The 27,459-nt window shown below is 46.9% G+C and overlaps 2 protein-coding genes and 1 long non-coding RNA gene across 5 annotated transcripts in view; 1 reads left to right on the forward strand and 2 right to left on the reverse strand.

The window, feature by feature from the left end:
* The window catches only part of sesn1 (sestrin 1), a 35,303-nt gene extending 20,720 nt beyond the window's left edge, over window positions 1-14,583 (reverse strand). Inside the window, exons 1-2 of one of the 2 annotated variants that reach the window (XM_023836444.2) lie at window positions 14,461-14,583; window positions 13,448-13,738 (exon numbers count right to left, since the gene is read on the reverse strand). In XM_023836444.2, the coding sequence (XP_023692212.1) occupies window positions 13,448-13,717 (270 nt within the window). In that variant the 5' untranslated portion in view covers window positions 13,718-13,738; window positions 14,461-14,583. The remainder of the gene's footprint in view (window positions 1-13,447; window positions 13,739-14,460) is intronic. The other variant, XM_023836436.2, reaches the window with a different exon arrangement.
* A 220-nt stretch (window positions 14,584-14,803) lies between these two features.
* cep57l1 (centrosomal protein 57, like 1) lies at window positions 14,804-20,335 on the forward strand. 2 transcript variants are annotated; one of them, XM_072702507.1, is made up of 11 exons: window positions 14,804-14,981; window positions 16,539-16,710; window positions 17,180-17,350; window positions 17,605-17,726; window positions 17,822-17,938; window positions 18,358-18,435; window positions 18,529-18,621; window positions 18,727-18,807; window positions 19,092-19,318; window positions 19,788-19,932; window positions 20,010-20,335. In XM_072702507.1, the coding sequence occupies exons 3-11, from the start codon at window positions 17,215-17,217 to the stop codon at window positions 20,241-20,243; spliced, it is 1,233 nt and encodes a 410-aa protein (XP_072558608.1). In that variant the 5' UTR covers window positions 14,804-14,981; window positions 16,539-16,710; window positions 17,180-17,214; the 3' UTR covers window positions 20,244-20,335. The 2 variants fall into 2 exon arrangements, with proteins under 2 accessions (XP_072558608.1, XP_023692231.1); XM_023836463.2 differs by lacking the exon at window positions 14,804-14,981 and adding an exon at window positions 15,499-15,901.
* On the reverse strand, window positions 18,343-26,479 carry LOC111856493 (uncharacterized). Its single transcript, XR_011984042.1, has 2 exons — window positions 25,334-26,479; window positions 18,343-18,577 (listed from the first exon to the last, which is right to left on the reverse strand). It is a non-coding gene; the product is annotated as an uncharacterized lncRNA (long non-coding RNA).
* Between the last annotated feature and the right edge of the window lie 980 nt (window positions 26,480-27,459).

Genomic DNA, 27,459 nt, shown 5'->3' on the forward strand with positions numbered 1-27,459 from the left:
CCAACAATGGGGCCTTCGTCACAGTGCTGGTATGTGTGTGTGTGTTTGTGTGTGTGTGGCAATGAGGCTTCGGCCTACAATGCGATACGTATGCGGATGCACACCCACACATGTGCGCGTGTGGCCGCGTCGGCCCAGGAACGACCCTGCGTATCACAGAATGCTGGGACTTCCCCTCTTCTGCACCCAGGCAGCCCAGTGCCCACAAGCCCAACTTCCTGTTGAAGGTAACGGCACTCGGTGGCTGCCGCTCTCACGGCCTCCCCCGGGTCGCCACGCGCGTCTCACTGACCCTCCAGGCGGCGTGTGTGCGCTTCAAACACTGACGCACGTGGACACTGGGGGGCGGAAAATAAGCAAATCGGGTGATGGCTCAAAAAAAAAAAACCAAAAAAGCAAAGCGGAGAGAGAGAGATAGATGGCCGCAGCGACCTATCTGTCCGTCTTCAGCTGAAGGAAGCGACTGGGGCAGAGGGCAGGAGTCCGCCGTGGGGCGGAGATGGTGCGCAGGGGCTAAGGTATAACCGGAAGGTCACAGATTTGCGTCCCAGAAGAGACATGCCGTTTGACCTTTGATAAAGAATCCCCATGAACTATAGTGTGTCGACCACAAAGTTTCAGAATCAGCAAAAGAAACTGCCGCATATAATGAGCTAATTAAAAATTCAACCTACGGGATGTTAACTTGGAGAGAGATCCCCTCGCAAGCGACTTTAATTAAGAAGAATAAACCACATACAAAAGCTGGCAGTTTGGATAAAACTGGTACAGGCTTGTCATAAATAATAAAAGCAGAACAACAGGATTCGGTGTGGCCAAGCTGAGCTTACATGCCTGAAATCAGCTGCCGAATATATTTAGACAGGCAGGATCCAGCCTGCTTGGGAGGGGGTCCTGACCTGACAGCTTCATTCAGTCAGACTATCAACAGTTATCAGGATGGGGGTGGCAGTGCAATCAGGGCTGATTGGAGCAAGAACCAAACCAAGCTGACATTCAGACCTAGGAGGCACCTTGAGAGTGGTGCTCAGCTGACTACCCCAGGCGCTGGTTTCCTGAGTTTGCGGCCTTCCCCCGGTACGCTGGACGTGGCCTGAGGGCCGTGCTCTGTCCTTACACCTTCCTCATTCTGCCCCAGTTCCCCTTGTGCGGCACACGAGGACTGCGGCTTATTAACCAGAGAGTATTATTAGCTTGGCTCATCTAATGACACGTCCCCGGCTGTGGCATCTAACAATTCTACTGGCGAATGGGGACTTGTAGGGAAAACAATATGCCATTGTGAAGGGGACTATGGAGTAAAAAAGGCAGCCTGTGGCCCCGGGGGGGGGGGGGGGTGTCAGGGGGTGTTTGTATTTACTCACTCCGCCTCAGGTACGTGACTAAGGAGGAAACGCTGCCTGAATCCTGCCCCGAGTCCCATCGCGGAGCATCCCATTCCCTCACGTGCACCAGGGAGGTGCTGCCGTCCGCCGTCTCCCTCACGCAAACACCTCTCGTACCTTCTTGCGGTCATCGCTGCCCATCCCAGTGCGGTTCCGGAAAATTCTGATAAACCCGTAACTCCCCGCCGTCGTTCCTAGTGTTACTCTGCGTTCCATCCCGACCGGACCGGTCCGGACTGGACCAGACCGGACTGTCACGCATCAGGCGTCTGACCGAGAGGCTGCAGGGTCACATGACTGGGAAGTACCGGGGTTAATATCTGCAAGCCCTGACCGTCCTTCAAAGTGACTCAGAATGCAGCTGAATGAACGACAGGTTATAAATGTATGAAAATGAATAACCGGTTGTTGGAAATTGCACATAAATATATCACTGCCTCACACACGCATCCTCTCCCACACACCTCTGTTCACTTAACAAAAACATGGCTGACCACCGTAAATCCATTGTCTACCCCATGATAGACCAGAGCAGGCCATGCCATCCAGACCCCTTCAGTGGTACGAGGCAGAGGCCCTGTCTTGTATTCTCCATGCCCTCCCAGGGCTCCGTCATCGCTTAGTAATGTCTTGTACGGGCTTGACTACAGGCGCCCGAGGCTGGAGGATTATGGGAGATAACTCCTCAAAAGCGAACCCGACTGTGGTTCAAATCAGCTCCACACAAACTGGCACACACTAACGATTCTGTCCCGCTGTGTCCCGGGGGGGGGGGATGGGACTGCTTCAGAAAAATGCAGCTTCCTTATGCTCCCGCGAGTCATTCATCTGGGGCATGGTCGTAAACAAGGAGGACCTTAACCTACAAGCATAACTGTGGCACACTGAGCGCCAAAGCCCGGTAAATAACAGCACCGATAAAAACAGCCTTCTGTAAATAATGCTGACTAAATTAGGTTAGCCCATTTTGTCTCCCAGAGCTTGTGCAAACAAACAGCTAAGTTTCCTAGAAGTTTTGAAATGCCTCCAGTGTACATTTTCCAGAGCCCCCTCCCTCCGGATCCTGCCAAAACAACATCCCACCCCGTCTGTTCTGCTGTAAGCAATGTTCTTTTCGTGGAGAACACAGCTCAGGGCACAAACAGATCCTAGAGGTGTGTCCTCCCGTGACCAATCAGGGAGCGGGTGCTCGGCCGCCTCAGCCAATGGGAGCTGCAGGGGGGTGGGCCCCGCAGCGAGGGACTTGTTGTTTTGTTGGGCCCCTGCACACTTGACAGTGATGAACGAGAGCGATGAAGGAGAGGTCAGCCCAAAGCGTGGATATCCCTGGCCGGCGTCCCAGGGCAGTGGAGGAGGGGGAGGTGCTCGTTATTCAGCCTCTGCAGCGGGGAACTCGTCGCTCATAACTCAGAAGGATTAGCCTATTTCCAGAGGCCTCGCGGACACCTGGGTGTGGGGCGGTCTGTAAACACACCTGGAGACGAGGCCGACGACTGCACAGGGCGTAACCGAGAACAAAGAGCTTCCCGCGGCGCGGAGAGGCGAGGGGGCCCAGCACCGGCACCGCCGCTACGGCTCCTCGTTCATACAGCCCCACACGCCCCAGCTAAACGCACGCGGACACAGCAGCCGCTATTTCAGCGTCGCGGATGCCGTTTTCTGCTTCTTCGTGGAAAAAGTCAGCAGCAGAAAATGAAGAAAGGTTCCAAAGTGATATCACACTCCCTTTAGTTTATTGTTAACCACTATATTTATTCCACCCCCTTATACAAAAAAAAAAACGCTCCACTATGTATCCAGCCCTCCCCCCCCCAGTTTCACACTCTCCTGTGTTTTGCACAAGTATTGTGATACCCTCCCTTGGGCGGGGGGGGGGGGGGATGCTATTTCATACCACTGTATACCTATATATGGATGGTATGCAGGGGGGGGGGCTTAATGCAGGGGCCTCTGCTAAAAAGAGACCCCCCCAGGTCCAAAACTTTTACCGTTGCCAGTCCCTCCCCAGGTTGACAACTTTCTCAGGGGCCGTCGGAGGAAATAAGGGGCCCCATGACAGCCGAGGGGCCTCTGACCACGTTAATGTGCTCCGATGGTGCATAATAAAGCCCACTTTACTGAGCAGTCTAATTGCATTCATTTTAATTAGCCATGGCAGTGTGGCTGTTTCTCCCTAACAGTTATAATACACAACACTCCCTGCTTTTGCTGTTAGTCTGTAATATTATCCCCTTATCTCCCGATGTGCTGAATGGCAGGGAAAGTAGGACGTCCAAGTACGCAGGAATAAACTGATGAAGTAAAGCCGACTGTCATCCTGCTTATTTGGATGTCAGCCAGCTTGGCAAGGTGCTGCCAGTGGGACGAGGCGTTTTTCATGGGGCGCCGCGTAGCCGTGCGAGCCCAGCGGGGGTCACACGAGCGGCCAATCAGAGTGAGGCAGAGAGCGGCCAATCGGAGCGAAGCAGAGAGAGCCGCGGCCAATCGCAGTGAAGGGAGCGGCCAATGAGTGCAAAGCGGATAGAGCCGTGGCCAATCGGAGCGAAGAGGGTGGCCAATCGGAGTGAAGCGAAAAGCGGCCAATCGAAGCAAAGCAGGGAGAGCCGCGGACCTCCCATCACAGTATGGGCCTTTGCCAGATGCTGGCTGGTTTTGTGACCATACGGAGTAAAAGAGATCGGACAGCAGCAACGGGGGGCGGGAGGACATGCCCAGAATGAGAATCACAAGGCGCACATGAGACCGGCCACGGCGCCCTGTGGGAAGCGCTTACTCTAAAAATACATGGAGGTGCGAAGCAGCTGGTGACATCCGCCAGGTTTCAGACGCAGGCGCCTGGGGATCTGGGCAGTAGCGGTTATGTATGTGGCATTACCAAGACAGGATAGTAGGTGGCAGGGTGGTTAAAGAAAGGTAGACGCAAAGACGTGAGCTTACAGGCTGGTTTAGTGGCAAATATAAATCCGCACTATGTAACGTAGGTATTGGATATTGCCCATTATCTTCTCAATAGATGATGGCCCACAATCAAGGATTATTTTTAGGATGGGCAATGTACCTGTCCAATGAGCAACTTCCAAACAAGGACCTCCAAGCTCTAGAAAGCTCTGGCTCTGGATTTCCCGTGCGTGAAGCGAAGCTCCACCTGGCCCTCTATCCAACGCAAGTGTCTGACATCAATCCAGGGGCTGCTTATGGCCCAGCCAATCAGGCGTCAGGCTCTCTCTACGCCCCTGGTGTTCACGTGTGGATTTCCACGCCCTCACAGCAGCCCATTTTACGAAGCGCCCTGATCGGATGTCGAGACAGCGTGTTGAGTTACTGGCTAGCCCTCTGTAGCATGGCCAACCAGGCCAACCATGTCTACTAGGCCGGGCTGGACTGGGATTAAAAATCGGCCCTGGATTTTTGCCTATAAACGCCACTTCCCACATAGATCCACAATAAATTTTGCCAATCGGGGGGGCAGGGGGGGATACCCAACAGTGAATTTTACCAAGTGTTAGATAAGTATTGCCAGCCCAGAAACCCATTTGCATACGGGGAAAATGGTGGTGTGCCAGATGGCCAGTTCAAATGTGACAAGCCAGTTTCAAATGTGAGAGGCACAGGCCAATGCAAGAAGCACAGACCAAATGCAAGAGACACAGGGCAAATGGAAGAGGCACAGGCCAAAAGTGAGAGGAATGGCAGAATGCAAGAGGCATAGTGGAACCTGAGAGGGCCAACACGACAGACACAGGGCAAACACATGAGGCATGGGCAAATGCGAGAGGCACAGCGGAATGAGAGAGGCACGGCACGACGGAAGAGGCACAGCGGAATGCAAAGGACATGGGCAACTCAAACTCAAAATACACGAGTGCAGAGCAACACACAAACGCCACTGGTACCACGGCCTCAGGAAGCGTCCATCCCCGTACTGCAAACTCCCGTCGCCGGCAAAGCGTGAGGCCACCACTATGCGATGCACAGACATGATGCCAAACGGCAAATGCGATCTGCAAACCATATGCCTGTGGCAGTGCCGAAAAAAACACGGAATAAAAACATTCATGTTACAATCCGGTTCTTCAGTCAGTGTTGCTTTTTTGCCATTTCATACTATTTGGAGGATAGAAAATCACTTCTTGTTATCAATTTTCATATTTCTTTAAAGTTTTGTGCAAACAGGAATCGATAATTGCTTTAAAAAGACTGAATGGGAGACCCCTCGAGGGTCACATGACCGCACGTCAGACTCTCAGCTTATGACACCACACTGCCAACCCCATAAAAGAGTGAATTTTATTACAGAGGCTTTTATGCAAACATGACTTATTCCAGCCAATACCGTGAAAGTTTTCTTTTATGCAGCTTAAGCGCTTTTCCCGCTGCGCCATCGCAACTTCCTCTTTATAATCTGAACCAGCATCATATCAGTATATCAGAAAGAACTACACACCTAAGACTAAGATCCCTGTTAGGGACACTATCATTAGGGGGAAGGGAGCAGTCTGAGAGCTGGTGTGTCTGGCTCACAAACGCGACCCTGGGGAGCTTGAAAAACGAAACAGAATTAATTATATGCAAGCATGACATCCCATTGGTCCCAACCCCTCCAGCTCACTGGAAGAAAGAGAAGTCACTGGCCAATCAGTGCTGAAGGAGCAACAGACTGCTTAATGGGGGGGGGTTGTTGACAGAGTATCTCCTTGAATGAAATCCTGCACAATCATTCCTGCTGGGAGCAACAGAATACAAATGCTATATTCATTCCCGAGGGGAAATCAGGTTTCTGCCGAGCTCATCCTACTCCCTCCTAACCCTACTGACATATTTGTAGGTAAGAACATGGAGTCACATCACAGGGTCAGCAAAACCCCTGGTCCGGCTGGGGATTAAGGGCCTTGCTCAAGGACTCAGTGGTGGCACCAGTCTGCCAGCCCTGGGATTCGAACTGACGACCTTCCAAACGCGGGCACTGAGCCACACTCACAGGCCATGTGACCAAACTCTCCTGGGCTTGTTTCCCCCCCCCCGACCATTTGCTTTGTTTGCAGCGAGCCGATTGATTATCTGTGCAAACACGACCTTCTCAAGTTGCCGTAACCAACCACAGACGGTAAAACCACAGGACTGGAGATGGGGGGGGGGCGGGGGGGGGATCTATCACTGGAGTCAGGTCACACGGGGAGGTGGGGAGGCCATGAGCCGTGGTAAAACCCAATAAAACCCTCAGTCTCACATGATCTAGCAGCCAGGCTGCTATGGAAGACTGTATGTTCAATGAATCGGGGTTAAAACCATGACCCCCCCCCCGGTGACCAGTGACCCACAGTGTCCCGCCACACCAAGCAGAGATTTAAAGCACATCTCAGCCTCGACAACTATTTCCATGACATTTCCATCAGCTGCCCAAAGGGGCAAATTCTCCTTTATATATATATATAGAGGAAAAAAACGGAACAAGAGGAAGTCAGTGATTCTTTCCCTCGATCGCATTTCGGTGACGCACGTGCAGCCCGGTGCAGGGTAGACCCGACGTCTGGAGCCCGCCGCCCCCCCCCCCCAGGTACTGGCTGGCTAAAGTTACAGGAGGCCAACAAAGGCTCACGGAGACGACATTCGCTCAACAAAACAGCTTTTAGTGCAGGTGTTCCAGGCCAGGTCCCTGGGGGGCCGTATTTACGCTGGCTCTAATCCCAACTCGCCCCCCCCCCCCCAATCCAATTAGTTTTTAATTATCTGCAATATTTATGTGACCACATTCCCCACTGATGCTGCCGCAGTCAAATGTGGAATTTCAGGCAGGGAGCAAGGAGGTACGTCTCACCAAATAGAGAAGAACCAAATATAAGCCGAATGTTTAGATTTACCAGAAAAAAAACTTTATGGCCCACTCTGAACCCATAACCCTATTGGGGCTGAGATCCCACACTTTTAAGTTACAACAGCATAAGTCCCTGGGTCAAAAATGCAGGGGCTTTTAATTTGTCCCAAGGCTCAGCACTGAGGGGAGGGAGGAGTCACATCTCAGTCCCCTAAAAAAAGGACGTCTTAACCTCTGTGTGGAACCGGACCCAGGCTGAGAAACACAATATCCCACCCACCTCCTTCCCCAGCCCCCACCCCCCTAAGTACCTTTCAACGTCTTGTGAAAACACACCCACCTTTTTCTAGATAACAACTTCTTAATGATACTTTATTTTTTTACCACCACAGACCTGGCTTGTGTGTGTGTGTATATATATATATATATATATATATATATATATATATATATACACACACACACACACACACACTATATATGTGTGTCTATATATATATATATATATAGATATATATATATATAGAAGGTTAAGTAAAACGTACACAGGGGGATTGTGCGCATGTTAACCTGGACAGTCTCCGTCTCGTCCGCCAACGCTCGGCTGGTTTTAATAACCGGGGCCCCGCCACAACCACCGCGCTAGAGGCTCAGCCCCGCTTCCTCCTCGAGGGGGTCTGCGCTTTTCCCCAACCGAGCTGGAAAAGCGCCACGCAATTTGTTTTGCAGCTCGATCGGCGGCGCCTTCGCTATGCACCGTGGTAATCTTTCGCGCCTTGTACGTCGGTTAGCTGCTGACCACAGTAAAACAAGGTACGCCAATACACGCAAGTAACGCAAGGATGGAAAATTCTGTCAACGCAAATTGGGGGTTTCTAGTGAATCTCTGCTGCCCTCTGCTGACGGAATCTTTAATTTTCACACCAAGGCTCGAAAATGCCCGGAGTGTGACGGTAACAATCAGAGTCTATTACGACGCATTCGAGGAAAAGCCTTCAAGACATCTGGGCTCATTCATGTTCTTTTCCCCTCTGAGAGTGCCTTACGGCGGGGTGAAAATATTTTTGCACACATTTAAAAAAGCTCATGATTTATGAACATTCCGGTAGTTTAAAAAACTTATAAAAAGCAATACATATGTTTATTTGAACCTGAATATAATTAGACACACACAAAAAAAACATTAGATCCACAAACAACGCGATGCGTTGGGTAGGAATACATTCAGGCAGCTCCCTGCCCAGCCACAAAAGGCATAAAAAAGGACAGCGTACAGGAATTCGTTGTGCAATATCAAATCCCCATATGGATTTACCATCCCATAATATACAGGCTCCAAATCCTATTAATCGGCAACAGATGGGAGACGATTGGACTAGCGAGCCTGCTTGTGACTTACATCCCCCGCTGAGAGGAGAAAAGGCTTTAAAAAGGCACGTAGGTGTGAAAGTCACGGCTTAATCGAATACGTCTCCGTTATTGTTCGCGCACCTTAATTCAGGGTGATCTGGACGGCCACAGTGTGATTAGCGACCGCCGTGTGATATTCTCCCTCTGGAATAGTTAGAATTGTTGGTGAAATGGCCACACTGGAGCCTCTGTGTGTCTCTCCTCGCCCACTCTGGAGAGGCACAGCCACTCGGCTACGGGACTCTCCGCGACGCGGCTTCCACGAGCAGCTTCTGTCGCTGTCAATCACTGACACTCCTCAGGCTGCTCCAGTTGTTGCGCCACAGTCTGTTCTCTCACTGAGTTGGCAGAGTTCTCAAAGCCCGCCGAAGCCCCAGAACGATCAGACGACTCACATATTTTGCCACATTAGCATATTAGAGTTTTTAAACAAGGCAATTCTGTTCAATTCGATGTAGAAATATATTTTCACGTATATGCATGTCCCATACTTGGGACATCATCATAAAATAAATAGCCTACTAAAACAGGAGTCTACATGCTAGTTTAAATCAGTTATAAATTGTCACATGCACGTATTTGATGAAGGCATCCATCTTCCTACTGCTTTTCCTGGCCAAGGTTACAGGGGGCCTGGAGCCTATTCCGGGCATGCACAGGGCTGGGGGGTACACTATGGAAGTGAGCCAGGTCCAATGCAGGGACCAGCTATCCTAAATGGATGTCTTTGGCCTGTGTGAAAAAACAGACAGACAAAGAGCCCAAATGGGACTGGAATCCCCGATCCGAGAGGTGTTGAGTTGACACTGCTGCCCCCTGGAGTCACCGTAGCGCTATTACGGAAGGAAAATTATGTTTGTTCTGTCGTTTAAGAAACGGTGAAAGATAAACCGTTCTGAAAAAAAAATACAGAAAATATTCTGTAAAATCATTAAAAAGCGCCATGAAGTTGTTTATTCTTTGACAAAGTAACTGTAGAGGCTGAAATGTATATTTTGTCTCCATAGTGGAGAATGAAGAAAGAGTTTCAATAGTTATTTATTTATACGTGTCTTTTTGGATGTTGGTTTGGTGGTTCAGAATTTCAATTTTAATTAAAAAAATAATTTTATATAAAATTGTTTTAATACATGCTCTACATAAAAGTCTGTATATAAAAATATGCAAATATTAATTGTATTCGGTTTAATAACACCATACTGACTGGCCACTTATTTGGACCATATTAACAAAGTTACAAATGGGTCAGACAAGCTAATCAAAGTGACACCTCTGTGACACTGTGCTCTGCTAGGGATTTGACCCCAAAACCCTTTGGGTTTCAGCCCTGTTACCAGATTATGCTGTTTTAGTGCCCAGGTATTTCAGGGTGAACCTTTTTTGCGCACAAATAATGGACATGCTAAGAAACGATAGCGGAAGCTAAGAGACGCCAGTAAGCGGGTCACATGTCTGCCGGTCAGGTGGGAAGGTTGTTTGTTTAAACAGGAATGACTGGGACCATCCCTGCTGGCTCGCAGGGCGCCGCTGTTTAAGTCATCGGTGTTACTAGAGCCCGGTTACCGTGAACACTGACCAAGAACAAGAGCACCTTACAGACACACAGCTAATTTTAGAGCATCACAGCTATAATTACCACGCTCATCAGAGCCCACGGAGCAACGAGCTCCTGTTTCCTTACAGCTAAATATTTACTAGAGTGCCGTTGAGGAAATTTACCAGCTCCGGGGCGACAACAAAAGTGTCACGTAGTGCTACTGAAACACCCAATGTCACCTGGTGGCTGGAAACTAGATAGAATTCTCTAGACTGGGTGCCCACTTATGTTGAGATATTTCAAAGTGAGTGACTATAAAACAGCGTAAAAAGTAAATTACACACTCTGAGGTGTTTTTTTTTTGTATAAGTCACCATTCAGAGTTGCACCGTCCATCAAAAAATTCAAATTGATATTTGTAATAATTTAAATGGCAGTATAAAAAAGTGCATAAACACAGGACACACGCAAAACTCACAAAGACATACGACCATCTATGACCTTTTTTCCCTCCAGATTAATGTCATAAGTTTACAGTAGGACCAGCTCTGACCCAGTTTAACTCCCAAAGTTATAGTGGCTGACGCCAGGCCTGGCCGCCCATGGCATTCCACCCCTGCGAGGTGGCCTGTGTTACGGGTCAGACGGCAGGGCCCTCGGGGCGGGCTGGCGGAGGGCACCGTGACGTCAGAGCCACAGGACACGGGACGTGGCCAAAGCGGGCATCCGAGCCGAGCATGTGACACTGCGGCCCATGTGACACTGCGGCCCATGTGGAGACTGCGGACTGAAGATCAGCTCTGCAGCAAACTCTCATGCAAGGTCGGGCGATGCAACAAAAAATGGGGGGGGGGGGGGGTGCCTCTCCACCAAACATGGTCATAATTTGTTCTTTGAGGTCGAAGGATTACTTGCAGGGGGAGAAGGATCCCATTATAGTCAATGTGAGTAACAAGCAAAACACAGCAGACAAACAAACACATGAGTTCTCTTACTCTTAATTAACGCTATTGTTAAAATCCCAGTGTGAGCGACGGGACGCAGGAACCCAAACAGGAAAAACTCAGTGTGTGGCCTCGGAATCTTGCACAGCTATAAGAGATTCCTGAACTCTGACCTAGGAAACCACTTCTGCTCAGGAAAAGAAGACCCCCCCCCCAACCACTCTGCAAAACCTCCACTGTAATCCAGGAGAACGAAACAGCGCACAATGCATCGTTTGTTAGCACTGACGCATTACTAGAGAAACCAGGAGGACATACAGGTAAGCAAAGGGAGCTCAATGAAAAGGAGGAGGGTCATTTTGCTCACATACAGGCGAACATCGCATAGGGTCTATTATGAGGGGTATGACAGATAAACGAGTAAAGACTTGGAGCCAATTGAACAAGTACCAGTATCTTGAATCAGCTTTGCAGTAACCGATTCCATTCCATTTCGCATAATCATTTTTCCAATGCAGGGCTGTAGTAAGTCCGGATCCTACAAGGCAAGAGTCAGCCTGGATGGGATGCCAGTCCATTGCAGGGCATCCATCCAACCATTTTCTATACCCACTAGTTCTATGCAGGGCTGTGGGGGTCCAGATCCCGCAAGCTATGGCCACAAGGCAGCGAACAACCCAGGATAGGGTGCCAACCCATGGCAGGGCACACATTCATAAACGATATAGGATTCAGTAAGAGCATCTGACCATAACCGCCATGTCTTTGGACCACGGGTGGAAACCGGAGTACGGGGAGGAAATCCCACTCAAACATGGGAGGACATTCGACCTCCGTATGCCGAGCCAGAGGAGGAATCAAACCCACATTCCTGAAGGAGTGAGGTCATAGTGCTTGGCACACTGCTGCCCCATGGTCAGAGCACGTGTGTCTGAAGATTGATGGCCCTCTCAAATCTGGCTTTATTGATTTAAGCTGATTCGATTGCCTTTTTAAGTTTAGAGCATATAGCTGTCTTTTAAAAAAAAAAACACTCAACATATTCCATAATAAATCTGAGATCCAAACACACTTTGTTGTGGACGTAGCATTTTCACTAACAAAATATGACCCTATGACCCCCACTGACCCCAAGGGTTTATCTCTGCAGATTGCCCTTGAGAATCCCACCCTAGTAGTGTTTTCAGCTGTGGCCTTCAATGATAGACATGCACAATTGTCCTCCAGTATTAACACTGCCACATTGATCTTGGGGGGGGGGGGCTTGCTATATTAGCATCTTATTGCTATGAGTTGGACTCAATCACGCCAGACCTCCATAAACGGAATTCAAAGTACTCAAGATAATCAAGCCGGCATGAGAGGAATCTTACTCTAAACATTCCCGGTTCTACTTCGGGAGGACAAGGCGAGCAAGTGCATTCACCACCAATGTCAAAACATGTTAACACGGTAAAAAATAATTTAAAAATCTGAAGTGTCATCGATAAAGATTCAATTAAATACTGGTCCTTTCGCCAGTCCGTGATGGGCAGCGAGTTAAAGGTTTGTGTCTGATGCGTGTTTTTCCTCGAGTCTGTGCATCGCATTCACACAAAAGAATCGAAATCCAGAAAACATGACCTTTGGCAAGACTTCAACAAATGAAGTGTAAGATGACTTTGGGAATGCATCGCGGTGGGGAAACAAGCCCAGTCTTAGAGGTGCCGCGATCCCCCCCACAGGCTGCAATAGACAAGCCGCACAGTCTTTCGAGCAGTTTGAATTCCGGTTCCATAACTGGACATACCCCTTTCACCTAAGTAGAAGAACAACCTAAATTAGCTATCATTAGATACACTGAAACGTTTTTCAGAGACAGCTGCAGTCCATGACAAGGATGATGCCATGTAACGTATTTTTAGCATTTGCCATCGGGGTGAACAGCCATTAATCTTAACATTTTCTTCTGCGTACCAGTCATCCGTAGACTCCAATTGTACAATATAACCCTCGTCTTTTGAAACAATTATACAGGTACATATGTGTCATTTTAATATCCGTCTTCACACTGTAGACAGTGGAATTTTTAATATTATCTTACTATATATATATATATATATATATATTTTTTCCCCCCTCATTTCACTTTTCTGCTGTGAAAATATAGAACTCCTTTTTCCCGAAAGGACAGCTTCAAAAACCTATCAGCGGCCGGCAGAGTAGCCTATGTATTTTTGTTGCCAATACCGCTAAAAAGAGAGTTCATGTTATTTTTCTTTGTGAATTAAATCTTTAGGTGGAAGCCCCATAAGCACCGAACGGCAGCGGACAGGCACGTCTCCGGAAGCGGCTTTTCCGATTGCTGTCCGTCTCCTACCTGCACTGTTCGCAGTATCCGTGCGCATCTTTCCCGGACGTCGGCAAACGGGCATCTCTTGGACAGCATAAGCAGGCGGGCCAGCGTGTCGTTCAGATCGTTCGAAGAGGCGACAGCTGAGTCGGCTGACGAAGAGGACTCTCCGGAGGGGGCGGCTTTTTCCACCCTCATCATCACTTCTTGCCGTATGCTGTCCATCGCCGCCTCCCTGGACAGCGCGTCTCGGCTACCGAGCGCCGTCCACCAGCCCTCGGCGTCCTGAATGTCCATCCAATCTGCGCTCTGCCCTAACTTTAAAGATGCTCGGTTAGCCAATTTATAGTGATGTTTACACCTTGCTTCAAAGTAATCAGTTCTGTAAAACATCGATTTAATCATATAGAAGTGTTTTCAATAAAAATTATTGCGTCCAGGCAAAACATATAGCGACTCAGAATGTTTCAATACTGAATGACAGTAAGCTGGCAAAGACTGATTGGAAGCTGGCAAACAGGAAAATGCATTTGCAAGATTTTGCAGATCCTCTGCAAGCAGGATTGACAATAAAGAGCCCGTGCAATTTACACTTACAATTGATAACATATAACAGTAAACACATTTCCTTTAGCCTGCAGTATTTATACGCAAAGCTATTTATATGAGCGCACTGACAACGGTTTAATAATGCAAGCTACTCAATGCTATTTATCCTAATATCCTTATAAAAAATGTTCAAATAACACCCGTTACATTTTATTATTTACTAAATAAAATAACCCAAACTCAAAACTGTCAATACTGTTACTCTGTTTGCCGTTTAATAACGCAAATGTAACTGATGAGCGCTGTTTTTGTTTTGCAAGTCAGCTACCAAATAGTTCATTCAATTTTCACAAAAACATACATGGTAATAAATAACACTACCATTTAATTGCTATAATGAATAACTGAAGGTACGATTCAGTAACACCTCCAAGCCCTCTTTCAGATTAAACTGTAAACTGGCAAATAATACAAACCACAGAGGGACTTACTTAGCTCACATATATTTCCGACGATCAAGAAGCTGTAAACCCCGGCGCTGTAAGTGGGGAAAAATAGACCCATTCGTTTCAGTGACACTTGAGTAGAGGATTAACTGACACCTGCGACGTTCAATGGGACATCACAAAATTCAATGTGGGCGTATAATAAATGGCACTGAACCAATTAGCATCAACGCAGGGCACGTGTCGCCGTTAGTTTCGCAATGTCCTCTGGGAATTTGAGTTCTCAGCTTGTTATTTTTCGCGTCTGCTTTGACTACTGGAAGTGCTACATTAAAACTACAACTCCCGGTAGTTCGTATGAAAGGCCAAATTATTGTGAAGATTTTAATTTTAAAGATGGGCTAGAATCCCGTCTGTGGTGTACTTTTCCCTTGTACTGTATGTTTCCTGGGACAGGTTCTAGTCACTTTCCCCATACCTTGCATTGGGTCTGTATAAAAGCGGTTGGAGGATGGATGGAACTTTAAGCTGTAAACAGATACACTTTTCATAATTGGAAGTAACAAGTAAGTTTCACACAATTAACAATACAGCACAGTACGTAGTATTTGCACAATAAAGGAGAAAAATAATGCCGCCATTCTGTAAAATTCTTGTTTCCCCACAAAACTAGCACATCAATAATGCATTCGTCTTAATTTAGTCAAACGTGGATAAACATCTCATCTGTCACTTGCTTTTTAGCTTGCTCACTCTGTAAACATCAGTCATCCTTACGTCGGCCTGCTTTGTGACAGTTTGACCCCCAACTGTATATCAAAAGTTATGTTTCATCAGGTAAAAAATGTGACGGTTACGCTGTGAGGTCAGTTCCCTGCATTTGCGTGGGGGGACTACATTAAATACTACGCCCTCTGTTTCCCCGACGGTATCTTCTTAAGACCTGTGTAATTCTCTTTATAAGATATTTCGTTTCAGCGCTTGTAACGGACAAGCCTTTCTAAAACGCTGCTGCCTGAGATCAAGCTGGGTCACGCAGTTCAAGGGTCCATAAGGGATACGATGTTACAGCGTCGAGTTTGTAGTACCTATTGAACTAAGGCAAGGGAGTGAATATTGAATAGTAAAAACGTGACTAAGTTGACATTTTATATCGTAGCCTCTCAAGTTTTATAATAGATGTGCATGCTAAACCAAAACAGTGGGAAAAAACATATACGTTATGTTAAAAATAGACGCAGCCAGGGACGCCACAATATTTAATTTGGCTTCATTCATCCCTCCAAAATATACAGAACTTTCTGTAAGTTAATACAGAACAGGGGGCGGAGCCTCGACACGCGCCGGGGGAGGAGGGAAATTTAAACTGCGTCCGACTCGTATGCTAACCGGTAGAATAAGCATATTCGGCAGATGGTGGAGGGTTATGTTACACAGCAGAGAGACGGCTGCTAAAACTTTACAGATGGATCTCTTGGAGGATCAGGTAGGCGCCTGGGCGCAGTTACACACGGGAGCTTATTGCGCAGTTACGGATAACTAGCATGCTAACTAGCGCCGAACAAACACCACTTAGCCGAGTCGGTATATAAGACTTGTTTTGCGTTGGGTGCAGTGCAACAAGCAGCTGGTCAAGTTTGTATGGCGATCACAGTGGTCACCAAGCAGCCAGTTATGGTTTATGTGTTAAACAAACCGTGCTCGAGATGCTGTGTTCCGGTTTTGTTTCTCAGCCTGTCATCTTCCTTGGATATTAACCAAAACATTAACATGAATGCAGGGTTGCCATCTCTCACGCATCTGGCGTGACTGTCACGCAAGAAATCTTACAGCAAATCTATGTTGTTAATCATTGTAAACCTTAAATTAGCTACATCAAAAGCGTTGGTGTAATTTGCAAACCATACAGACTATTTACAAGGTAATAAAACTGTTACATAGCCTACATGTAAATGCGTGTGCCTGTGTGTGCAGACTGGTCTCTAAAAATCTCACGCCAGCCAGCTGACCTAAATTGGCCACCGTGTGTATATTAACTAAAATATTGATACTTTGTAACAATTATATTATTAACCTGAGTTTTCAAGGTAATGCTATATGTTTTTTTTTAAATGTCTGTTTAGAGACGAAGTCTGGCGTCGCCCTTGAAGCACAGCTATCTTGGAAGCTTCCATCTGCCACCGGACCGGATCCCTCCTCCTCTGTCCGCCAAGGGCGCCTCCGATGTCGGCGACTTGAACCTGCACAAAGGCGGATTGCGACCGTGTTCAGCAGCGCCCGACGCTAATGGCAAAGGTATGCCTGTGGCGTTGGCTATGAAACGAATATGAGTAATTATGAGTTCGATTTTCAGGGGGAATCTTAACATGCGTACTTGAACGCACTTGTGTTCTCGTGTATTCGTTTTACGTCATCTTCCATTTTTGAAGACCAGTTCCAATACACAAGTACAGCAAAAATCCCAAAATGTTGGTCTTGCCCCGCCCCAAATACCAAGGATACATCAGTTGCATCCTCGCCAAATGAGACCAGTTCCATGATTCATTGTGCCCCAAGTTAGTTCCTGGATTACAGGTTAGCAAGACCAGTCTTGCCAATGCTACAAGTCTGGTTTTTGCATTCTTGGTACTGTATTGAGATTCACCCTTGGTATTGTGGCCCTTCATAAAATATGTACTGTAAATATTGGGCAATTACATGAAAACAACAGTGCTAGGTGTTTTATTGTCTGACATGGTAAACGTTTTGTCATTCTCGCTAACAGCGGTGATAGCTGCGCTGAAGAACCTTCAGGAGAAGATGCGCCGCTTGGAGCTGGAGAGGGTCCAGGCTGAGAATAACGTCAGGCAGCTGTCACGGGCAGCTCACAGGGGCCCGGCCACCAGGGAGCCTCTACAGGACCCAGCCGCTGAAGGGGCGAGTGCACCCAGCCAAGGTGACTCGTCCTACCTGCAGGTTGCGAAACAGAAATAAACACTTACGCTGAACGTACATTCAAGAGCATGTTTTAAAAAAAAAACACACATAAATACCTGTTAATATGTATTGATGAAGTGCGATTAAGCATGTAAGGCATTTATTTAAATATTAAATGCATTTTAATAATACATCCTGCTCTAAATGACCTACATTTTAATTACCACCCTAACATATTGCCTTAAGTGACATCCTTCATCCTGTCTGTCTCAGAGCTGGTGCACCAGCTGCAGTCAGCAGAAGCTCGTTGTAATCTGCTGGAGAAGCAGTTGGATTACATGAAGAAGATGGTGGAAAAGGCAGAAGAGGACAAGCTCTCGATAGTTCAGAAACAGGTGCAGTTAATCCACAGGGCAGCTGAACGGTGTCACGAAGGTGTGCAGGTTCTAGAGGAAGGTGACCCATTTTTAGCCTCCTGTCGTCTCTGCAGGCCTGCCTGCTGAGGTCAAGGCTGAAAGACCAAGCAGACTTCCACACCAAACTGGAAAAGCTGGAGAAACTGGAGAGGGAGTGTCTGAAGTTGACCAGCACCCAGTCTGAAGCTGAGGTACTGCAGGACATGTGTTCACAGTATCTTTACATATACAGTACTTGACACTGAAGACGTGGGACCACAGGGTAATTCAGGTGCTAAGCTTTGGGCCTGTAGGTAGGGTTAGGGTCAGAGTTGTACCATCTGCTAGAAGTGAACAGGAATCTCACAGCAGCATATACAGTCTAGCGGCATTCTCTGTGGCGATGTAGCTTTTTGGTCGTCTTTGACGGCTCTGACTTCAGCATTGAGTGCTGAATGGTGCCATGTGATCTGTAGTGTGTAAGTAAAGCTGTCCACCTGGCAGGGAGTGCATCAGAGGAGCAGGCATCCTGGTTTGACACACCAACGGGCTGGCAGCATTGCAGAATGACAACAGGATGAAAAAAGTTACAGGAAGCTAGTTTTTACTTGTTTGCTTTTTATTATAACAGAAAAAGTTAGAGGTGCTGGAGCAGAAGCTCCTTGCGGAGAAACACGAGCGACTAGCCCTGCAGGAGAAGGTGTCCTGGGTCAGTTTCTCTAAACCACCGTCTAGATATCGCCGGGTGTCAGGGCTCCATTCGTCCAACTTATCCCTGCTTTGCTGGCAACTCCTCTTCCAGCCCCAAAGAGGCCATGAGGATGACTGCTGCCTTCACAGATCGCCTGCTTCTGAATCGGCGGGACGGAAGAAGAAGAAGACGAAAGCAGTCAGGGTACGGACCAGCGGCGCTTACCTGTCAGGAGGGCCCAAACGCTTCGGATGATGCATTTAAGATGCGACTGAGCAGATGGATCACGAGTTTCTGACCTGTGTTTAGAAAACGGCCAAAGTGAAGAGCGCAGCATCGTTGTCCCCGACTCTCCCCAAGGCGCCGGCGCTGCCGTTCGTGGCGGGGACGGTACGTCGCAGCAGCGTCATACGGTGTGAGCCGTCAGAGGCTCGTAACAACGTCCTAGCATGTGTCTGCACGTGTCTTACTGTCCACAATGAGTTGCATAACATTCAGTGTGACACTTAGTGTAAATACCTGGAAATCATGCTGAATACTTGTCAAGTTATGTGATAATTCACAAGGAAGTTCCCCCCTTAACCTGTGACTTTTCTGTTATGGGATCCTCCCCTTCGGTTTTGTGATACTGTTATATTTTATTCATCGTCTGACTTTTTTTCTCCTTGTCCCAGTCCACCAGTTCGAGTCACTCTGTACATGCCAACATCCAGAGTGTCCTGCACATGATGAAACAGCAGCCAGCCCAGCCACGGCGCCCGTCTCGCCCCTGCCGGAAGCCCAGCCCATTCTCAAGCAAAGGAGCCCACAGGACCCTGATCCCCAGCCAGGGGGCCTCTGCCTCGGGCAGCTTGTCTGAGGTCCTGTTGGCCCTCCAGGACGAGCTGGGCCAAATGAGCTTGTGAGTGCCCCAGCTGCTTTCTCGCCCTTTACGGCCTTATCAGGTTACGGCTCTTCTGCTCCATAGTAACACGTAAATATTAACAGATGTAACGCAGCTGCAATGTGTCTGGGTAGTACACCTGTTTGAAGTAAATAACGATTATTATCGCAATATAATTTAAGGATCCAGAGTATCACTGGCGACATATTTTGCATCATGATGAAATAGGCCCGGGCGATTTAAAATGACTGCGATCACGATAAACACTTTTGGAGTGCGCTATGAATGGCACACAACCAGCCAGTCATGTAGTAGGTGTTGATGCAGTGCAATTATTAATAAATATGTATGAAAACACAGTCTGCATTACACAGTGCAGCTATTAAGTCATGGAAAAGTGCTGTGAGAGCTCACAAAAAAAATTGATTAGACAGACTTGCCTCAGGGACGTTTTCCTGTCGTGATCGTGTGGGTGTGTATGTTGAAGCGAGCACCAGGAGCTTGCAAGGCAAATCGAGGAAACGCAGAAGCAAGAGCTGCGAGAGGACCTGGAACGTGAGCTGGATTGCCTGGTCAGACGCATGGAGGATAAGGGGACACAAATCTCCCAGCTCAGGAAGCACCAGCAGGAGGTCAGATTGGACTGGTTCAGGCTCTGTCTATCGTAACAGTTACTGTTAGCTAATGTCCATCTTTGTTCTGCAAGCAGGTGGAGAAGCTGAAGCGGAAAGCTCTGGAGTTGAAATGCAGCACTGAGAGCCCCCGTAAGGGGACTGTAAGGCAGCTGAGGTGCCCCAGGCCACCCCCACAGTCTCCTCTGCCTAGCGATGGAGTCCCACCAAGGCCCCAGAGCCGGGGGAAGCGGGGAACCACGCCGCAGCCCAAGCAGGCGCAGAGGCTACAGACGAGCCTGAAGAGGAGCGATATCCTGTGGGAGACATAGCCAAGCGAGCACTAGCTATTGCTGCCCTTGTGCCATTTCATGTCAACAATAGCCCTGGAGGTTCCCACGAGAGGTGAACCATGTGGAGGAATGTATCAATTAAAGTGGCTCATGTAGCATCATCACACTAAGAAGGATGTTTTTATGGATTGATTCTGTCATATTGTATCTGTTTAAGTTTGACAGATTTATATATATGTGTGTGTGTGTGTGTGTGTATTTAAATAAACCATTTTGATATTTATATGAGCAAAACCTTGGTGCTGCTTAACTGTTAAATATCAATACTTGATAGGGATGAGTACTGAGAGCCGATACTGAATTGGTACCGGTTCCGGACTGGGTGATACCGATACTTTCAATAAGCTCCTGGACAAATGGTGCCACTATCAGTATTTTTGCCGTTAATTCATTCCAAGGGCCCTTTTCCACTGTACTTTTGGTACTTAAGGAATGTGTTGGATTTCCACTGGCGTAAAAATTGGTACCGGCACTGAATAACATCACAACACAGGGCGGGGTATTTTGTACTGAATTTGAGAAAAGGCTGTAGCGTTTGTGTGCGACATTAATACCAACATCGCATGTTATGCACATGCAATTCTTACATCGCTAGTAAGCTCAGATTAAGATCAGGTGTTTTCTTACTTTCAGTTCTGTGCGGACATTATAGTGCAGGGAGTTTGTTTCGTCAAAACATTTTTATTTTGTCAGGATTAAACTTTAACTAGCTTTGCCATTTTAATTATTATTCCTTTTTATAGATTCTGATATAGGTGTAAAAATCAGTTTAAAGCTTACCATAGCAAAGAAAGCCTTTCAAGTCCCACCTCGCAGTACCAATAAAGCACCCCAGTTTGGCACTTTTGATACTGGAACTTTTGGTACCGGCACGTGACCAATCAGTGGAAGCCAATGGAAAAGGGAGAGTACTGAAAGTACCCCATACCATAAATACCGTACCTGTTCTAGTGGAAAAGCACTCCAGCATAGCAGCGTTTTTAAATTCTATACCGTCCCCTAGTGATGACGACACTGCAGGCGTCACGTAGCTGCGTGTTTATATACTGTGCTGTCCAGTCATCATGACAGATGGGGTAGAGCCTACAAAAGTGTGGCCTCACTTTAGGCAATGTAATGCTTACGGAATTAAATTAACGATAAGCCATGGATGCAAAAAAGCACGTTGAATTACACTAATCCATATGAAAATGCATTGCATTCAATAATGCTTAAATATTCTGGGGCTGTAATTTTATGTGAATGTACTTTTTAAACATTGAATATTTCAACTGAATATTTCAGTTGTAATTTCAATGGTAAAATACAAAAGTATTCGGCTTCCACAAAGTTCCAAAATATACAGTTTATGAAGTTCATTTTAATAATTGTCACCTAAATTCAGGTCATTCACTTTCACCTCAAAATGAATTTCAAGACAACAAATTCAGTTGGAAACATTCGATGGTATTAAAACATCTTCATAATTAAATACGGTCCAAACTTCAACCAATACATTCAGGGACTAGCAGGATAGTGAAGCAGCACTACAGGAAACAAACTTTTTTGCAAAAGCATTATATTACATTTCTTTACATTGTGTCATGTCTCTTATGACCACATTATGGAGAATAGTATTGTTGAGTATAGATAAGTAAATAATCATCAATTAATCCATCCATCTTCCAAACTACTTATCCTACTTGGTCGCGGGGGGTCCAGAGCCTATCCTGGAATCTATGGGCACAAGGCGAGGAACAACCCAGGATGGGGGGCCAGCCCATCGCAGGGCACACTCGCACACCTATGGGCAATTTCAATAACCCCAATTAGCTTCAGCATGTTTTTGGACTGTGGGGGGGGGGGGGAAACCGGAGTACCTAGAGGAAACCCCGTGACGACATGGGGAGAACATGCAAACTCCACACACAAGGAACCCAGACTCAAACCCTGGTCCCAGAGGTGTGAGGCAACAGTGCTAACCACTGCACCACCATGTTGCCCCCGTGGGGAAATTCTTTTACGCCTCCCTCAACTCCCTCTTTGGAGAGTAATCTGTTTGTGAAGGGCAGCCACTCGTGGCAGCGCCCAGAGAGCTGGGGGTTAAGGGCCTTGCTCAAGGACCCGCAGAAGTGCTGAGGCTGGGTTTTGGCATCGATAAACAGTATCAGTATCTGTATTGAAAAAATCCTAATATTACCTATTCATAATACATGTATTATGAAGCAAATTGTACCACTCTGCATTAAGGAACATAAGCTACTGTTACTGATTTGAGTATTCTTGGATCCCTGCAGTGCACAATGGTGACTGATTCATGGTTTAAACAGCTCACTGTCAGTCAGAGTTGTTTTCACAAGTGTATCATTGGACAAATTAATCTTTTCATTATTGTTAATTAAAAAAAGGAAGAACAAAAGTGGTTGTTTTGGAGAAATTGACATGCAGCTGGGGAAGTCAGTCAGTTTGTCAGGGACCAGGGAATAGATTTACCTGACATTCCTGTTTTGACTGACGACTTTTCAACCCACATTGAACACAGATTTACTGACAAAACAATTCCACTAACTATGCAGCGCACCGGTGATTAATCAAAATACAGGATGCATGACGAGAGTCAGTTCTAGTGTCAACACATCTGCGGCCTTGAAGCCTGTGTGTTAATTCCTTGACAGTGAATTGGCACCCTTCCTTTATAAGGTCGACACACCTTTCATTATAGTGTATGGTTTAGTAGACTTCATTCTGCAGAAATGTAATAAGTGGATACAGAAAAGTTCTCCTCAGTACTTTTGTGGAACAAGTTCTGAAATATTAAATGATTTTTCAGGCCTAGCTACTACTGGAGTCCTTGCATTATGGATGATATGCAGTAATTAAATATAATTTGCCAGAGTCACAGAGAGAAAAGTTTCTGCCTAAATCAGATGGTGACCTCATCAAAGAAGTAATTGGTATAATGCAGCCTTACTTCCTGCTTAACCCTCCTATTATGTTGCGGGTAAAATTGACCCGTTTTAAAGTTTGAAGATTTAGGAAAAATAGTTAAAAAAAAATTTTTAGTATGAAACTACTTCTGCTGGCCTTAATTAGCGTAATCAACATATAATATGAAAATGGTTCATCTCATATATTTGCAACCACCCCCCCTGAAAGTTCATATCACAGATACTGTTCGGGTTAATTTGACCCAGCAGCAAAACTGGAGGTAAAAGGGTGTCAGAAATGTCAGAGTATTTCTGTCTTTGCAATTGTGAGACATATTTCACTACAATCACACATGCACACACACACACACACAGACACGCGCACACACACATCCACGCACACGCACAAACACACACACATGCACATCCACGCACACGCACAAACACACACACACGCACATATACGCACACACACAGACACACACAAACACACACACAAACACACGCACACACACAGACACGCACATCCACGCACACACACACACACAAACACACGCACATCCACGCACACACACACACACACACAGACGCACACAGACACGCACATCCACGCACGCACACAAACACACACACACACAAACACACACCCACACACAGACACAGGCACACACACAGACACGCACATCCACGCACACACACAAACACACACGCACACACACAGACACGCACATCCACGCACACACACACACACAAACACACGCACATCCACGCACACACACACACACACACAGACGCACACAGACACGCACATCCACGCACGCACACAAACACACACACACAAACACACACCCACACACAGGCACACACACAGACACGCACACACACAAACACACACACACACGCACACACACAGACACGCACATCCACGCACACACACACACACAAACACACGCACACACACACACACACACAGACGCACACAGACACGCACATCCACGCACGCACACAAACACACACACACAAACACACACCCACACACAGACACAGGCACACACACAGACACGCACATCCACGCACACACACAAACACACACACACACGCACACACACAGACACGCACATCCACGCACACACACACACACAAACACACGCACATCCACGCACACACACACACACACACAGACGCACACAGACACGCACATCCACGCACGCACACAAACACACACACACAAACACACACCCACACACAGACACACACACAGACACGCACATCCACGCACACACACACACACACGCACACACACAGACACGCACATCCACGCACACACACAAACACACACAAACACACACCCACACACAGACACAGGCACACACACAGACACGCACATCCACGCACACACACAAACACACAGACACACGCACATCCACACACACACACACACAGACATGCACATCCACGCACACACACAAACTCACACACACACAAACACACACACACAGACACACGCACACACACAGACAAGAACAGGGCTGAACTCCCTGCTGAGCTGCTGGTAATAAAGAACAGGGCCCCTCAATCTTCCATGTTCCGAGTTACTTATCCTAATTGCACCATTACCTGTTAGAGCTAAGGAATACCAGTGCGCTAAATATTGGTAGAATAATTAGTAAAGTAGTTAGTGATTAAATATTTAGACTTATTGTTAAGATTTTTTTATTTTCAGACACCTTTTGGATGATTAAAAATGCACCGGGTAAAATTGACCCAGGAACACCATTGCTGTTCCTGAAAAATGAACATAATAGGACAGTTAAGTAGTTGTATCCAGTAGATGGCACTATTTCATCAGACATGTAATTGAAAGTTATCCCACTTTTCTAAAATAAACAGCCGTCTTGCAAACAGCATGTGACACCATAATCAACTGCTTGAACACCACCAGCAATTTGTAGCTTGAAGCACTGATGTCTACAGCCTTCTGTGGTTCCGGTCCACATGGAGTTGCTCCATGCTCTCTTCCTAATATTGTAGCCTTGCCTTCAACCTCGGTATGCTGAGACATTATCTCCCAGTAAGAGCAGAGCCCGTCCGAACAAACTGTGCAAGTTCATGGACAGATGGCGTCTGATAAAATGTGTGCTGTACTTTAAGTTTCATACCTACCTTCACTTGTGTCCTAAACAAAGGGCCTCATCATATGCCGGACCATTTCTTCTTACGGAGTAAAGTAAATTCATAGTCTACTGTAGATTCCTCCACGAAAGAGAGCAGGGAGGGTTGGAGTAGACCGAGTAGTTATTGTATTCTGTGGCTCACAGCCGCTTCACCCTTGAAAAGATGGAACACTTTTTGGAATAGGAAAAACTTGGCTTCCATAACTAGCAAGTGTACAATGGGGTGTAGCACAACTCAGGATCTCCTTGCCTGCTTTTCATCTCTATGTTCTTGTGGGAGTTTTACTTGCACAAAAATGCTCTGAGGGCAGAAGGGAAAAAATCATTGGTTCAAAGAGAGAATCAGATTGTATAGGTGGGTCCAAGCAACTAGATGAGAGACGGGCCCAAGACATCTGATGGGTCCAACCAATCTCCTCTACAATCTGGTTCCACTTTTCTTCTGCCCTCAGAACATCTTTGCGTTAGTAAAATGCCCATGAGCTCACAGTGTTATGTCCACCACACTGAGAGCTGGTACCTCCCTGGTCTTTTAGCCTAACTAGCCAATGGCTGACTTTAAACTTTCAGTAGTTTCCCTTAGAACAAGCACCGATTTGAAGAGTAGCAATTATCCCTAAACTTATAGCCAGCTGACACCCCCTGAAAGTCTTGATTCAAGAAATGATAGTTGACACTCCTGTCCCTGTTGAAGTTTCCCAATCAGATGGCTCTCAGCAAAGCTCAGGCCCAATCCAGTGAAATAGCCACTCAGGACCACCTGAACCTGAACAACCACATTCCCAGACCACTTTGCCTCGGTCTAGCCCAGATACTCTGAGGAGACCAGCTTTATAAAGCAAACGGGGGCCAAGGGAAGTCAGGGTCACACAGACAGCAGCAGCAGTACTGGAGAGGAATCCCGCAATGTCACTGTCAAGGTCCAGAGAAAATATGTTCCAGATAAAAAAAAATAAATACCCCTTCCATAAGTCAAGGGGGACTGGAAAAATCCATGTTTTCTATGACGATGTCAGTTTCAATACTTCCTCTGTGGGAAAAGCATCCTTAAGGTTTTTAAATTCTGCAGTTTATTTTCATGCTCAAGTCAGGCCATCTAGCTGAGTGGCTAACACTGGTCTGAATGAACACAACGAGCACCTTTGTCTCAACCGATAAACATGCTTTTGTTTCTGTGTCTCGATCTTGCCATATTTATGGCGTCCGTACTGCCATCTGATAGCAGACGACCACAAAAGACCTCTGAATAATGAACTGGAAAAGCCTAAATGGCAGCTTGACAGAATCGCACGTTTTTCCAAAGAGGGGTTATTCTTGCCAAGTCAAACTCAGTTATCTATGAACTGGGTTAATAATGTATCAGTGATGCAAAACAAGGAGAACGGATCGCTGTGCCCCCGAGCAGATTTTCCGCCTGCTTAAGTGAGCATCTATGTGCTCAGTCAAGAAATGTCACTAGAGACCAGCAGGACAATAGCTTGAGTTACCAGTTTGTCAGAAGCGGCATTTTTCCACCAAGAAGAAGCAGAGACAGGATTGCCTTATGGACACCTTCGGGTAAACTCCCCAAGTGGATCACCATCCAGTATTGTGGGATTCAGTTGTGTGAGAGAGAAAGTTTAATCTCACAATGGGTACCATAATGAGCCCTACCCAATCAGACTCTCGGGGAAAGCCTTTAACTGGCAATGGCAGATCTTGATTTATTCAACTGTGCACAAAACCACATTGGTCGGGTTCTGCGTTGGCCCATTGTTTTTAGCAGATATTCACCTACCACTCATCAGTGTAATGGCTAACATTTTAATCAAATCAGCGGTCTGATTGCGGGGAACGGCATGCCTCCGCACATCAGGTCAGCAGTCCGCAGGCCTCCGGGGATGGGAGACGATTAAACTCAGATGCCCAGCCGTGGTTTGTTCTGTCTGATTTGAGCCCGGTTACTCAGAGGACACAGAGTTTGTTTACCTTTCTGGGAATAACAGGAAAGCAGCAACACTGCGTCAAGAGGGACCCTACCATTACAGCCTTGAATAAAACTCAACATGCCTAGCTTAAATGGGCAGCTGCGTAAACAAGCAACATACTTTCGACCAAAGAAACTTGCATCTCCTT

The sequence above is a fragment of the Paramormyrops kingsleyae genome, chromosome 19 (genome assembly GCF_048594095.1).
Source record: "Paramormyrops kingsleyae isolate MSU_618 chromosome 19, PKINGS_0.4, whole genome shotgun sequence".
Lineage (NCBI taxonomy): Eukaryota > Metazoa > Chordata > Actinopteri > Osteoglossiformes > Mormyridae > Paramormyrops > Paramormyrops kingsleyae.

Coding starts and splice junctions, on each gene's coding strand:
- cep57l1 (XM_023836463.2), top strand. CDS start 15,797: ATGCTAACCGGTAGAATAAGCATATTCGGCAGATGGTGGAGGGTTATG. Junction 17,351..17,604: donor GGCGAGTGCACCCAGCCAAG/GTGACTCGTCCT, acceptor TGTCTGTCTCAG/AGCTGGTGCACCAGCTGCAG. Junction 17,727..17,821: donor TCTCGATAGTTCAGAAACAG/GTGCAGTTAATC, acceptor TCGTCTCTGCAG/GCCTGCCTGCTGAGGTCAAG.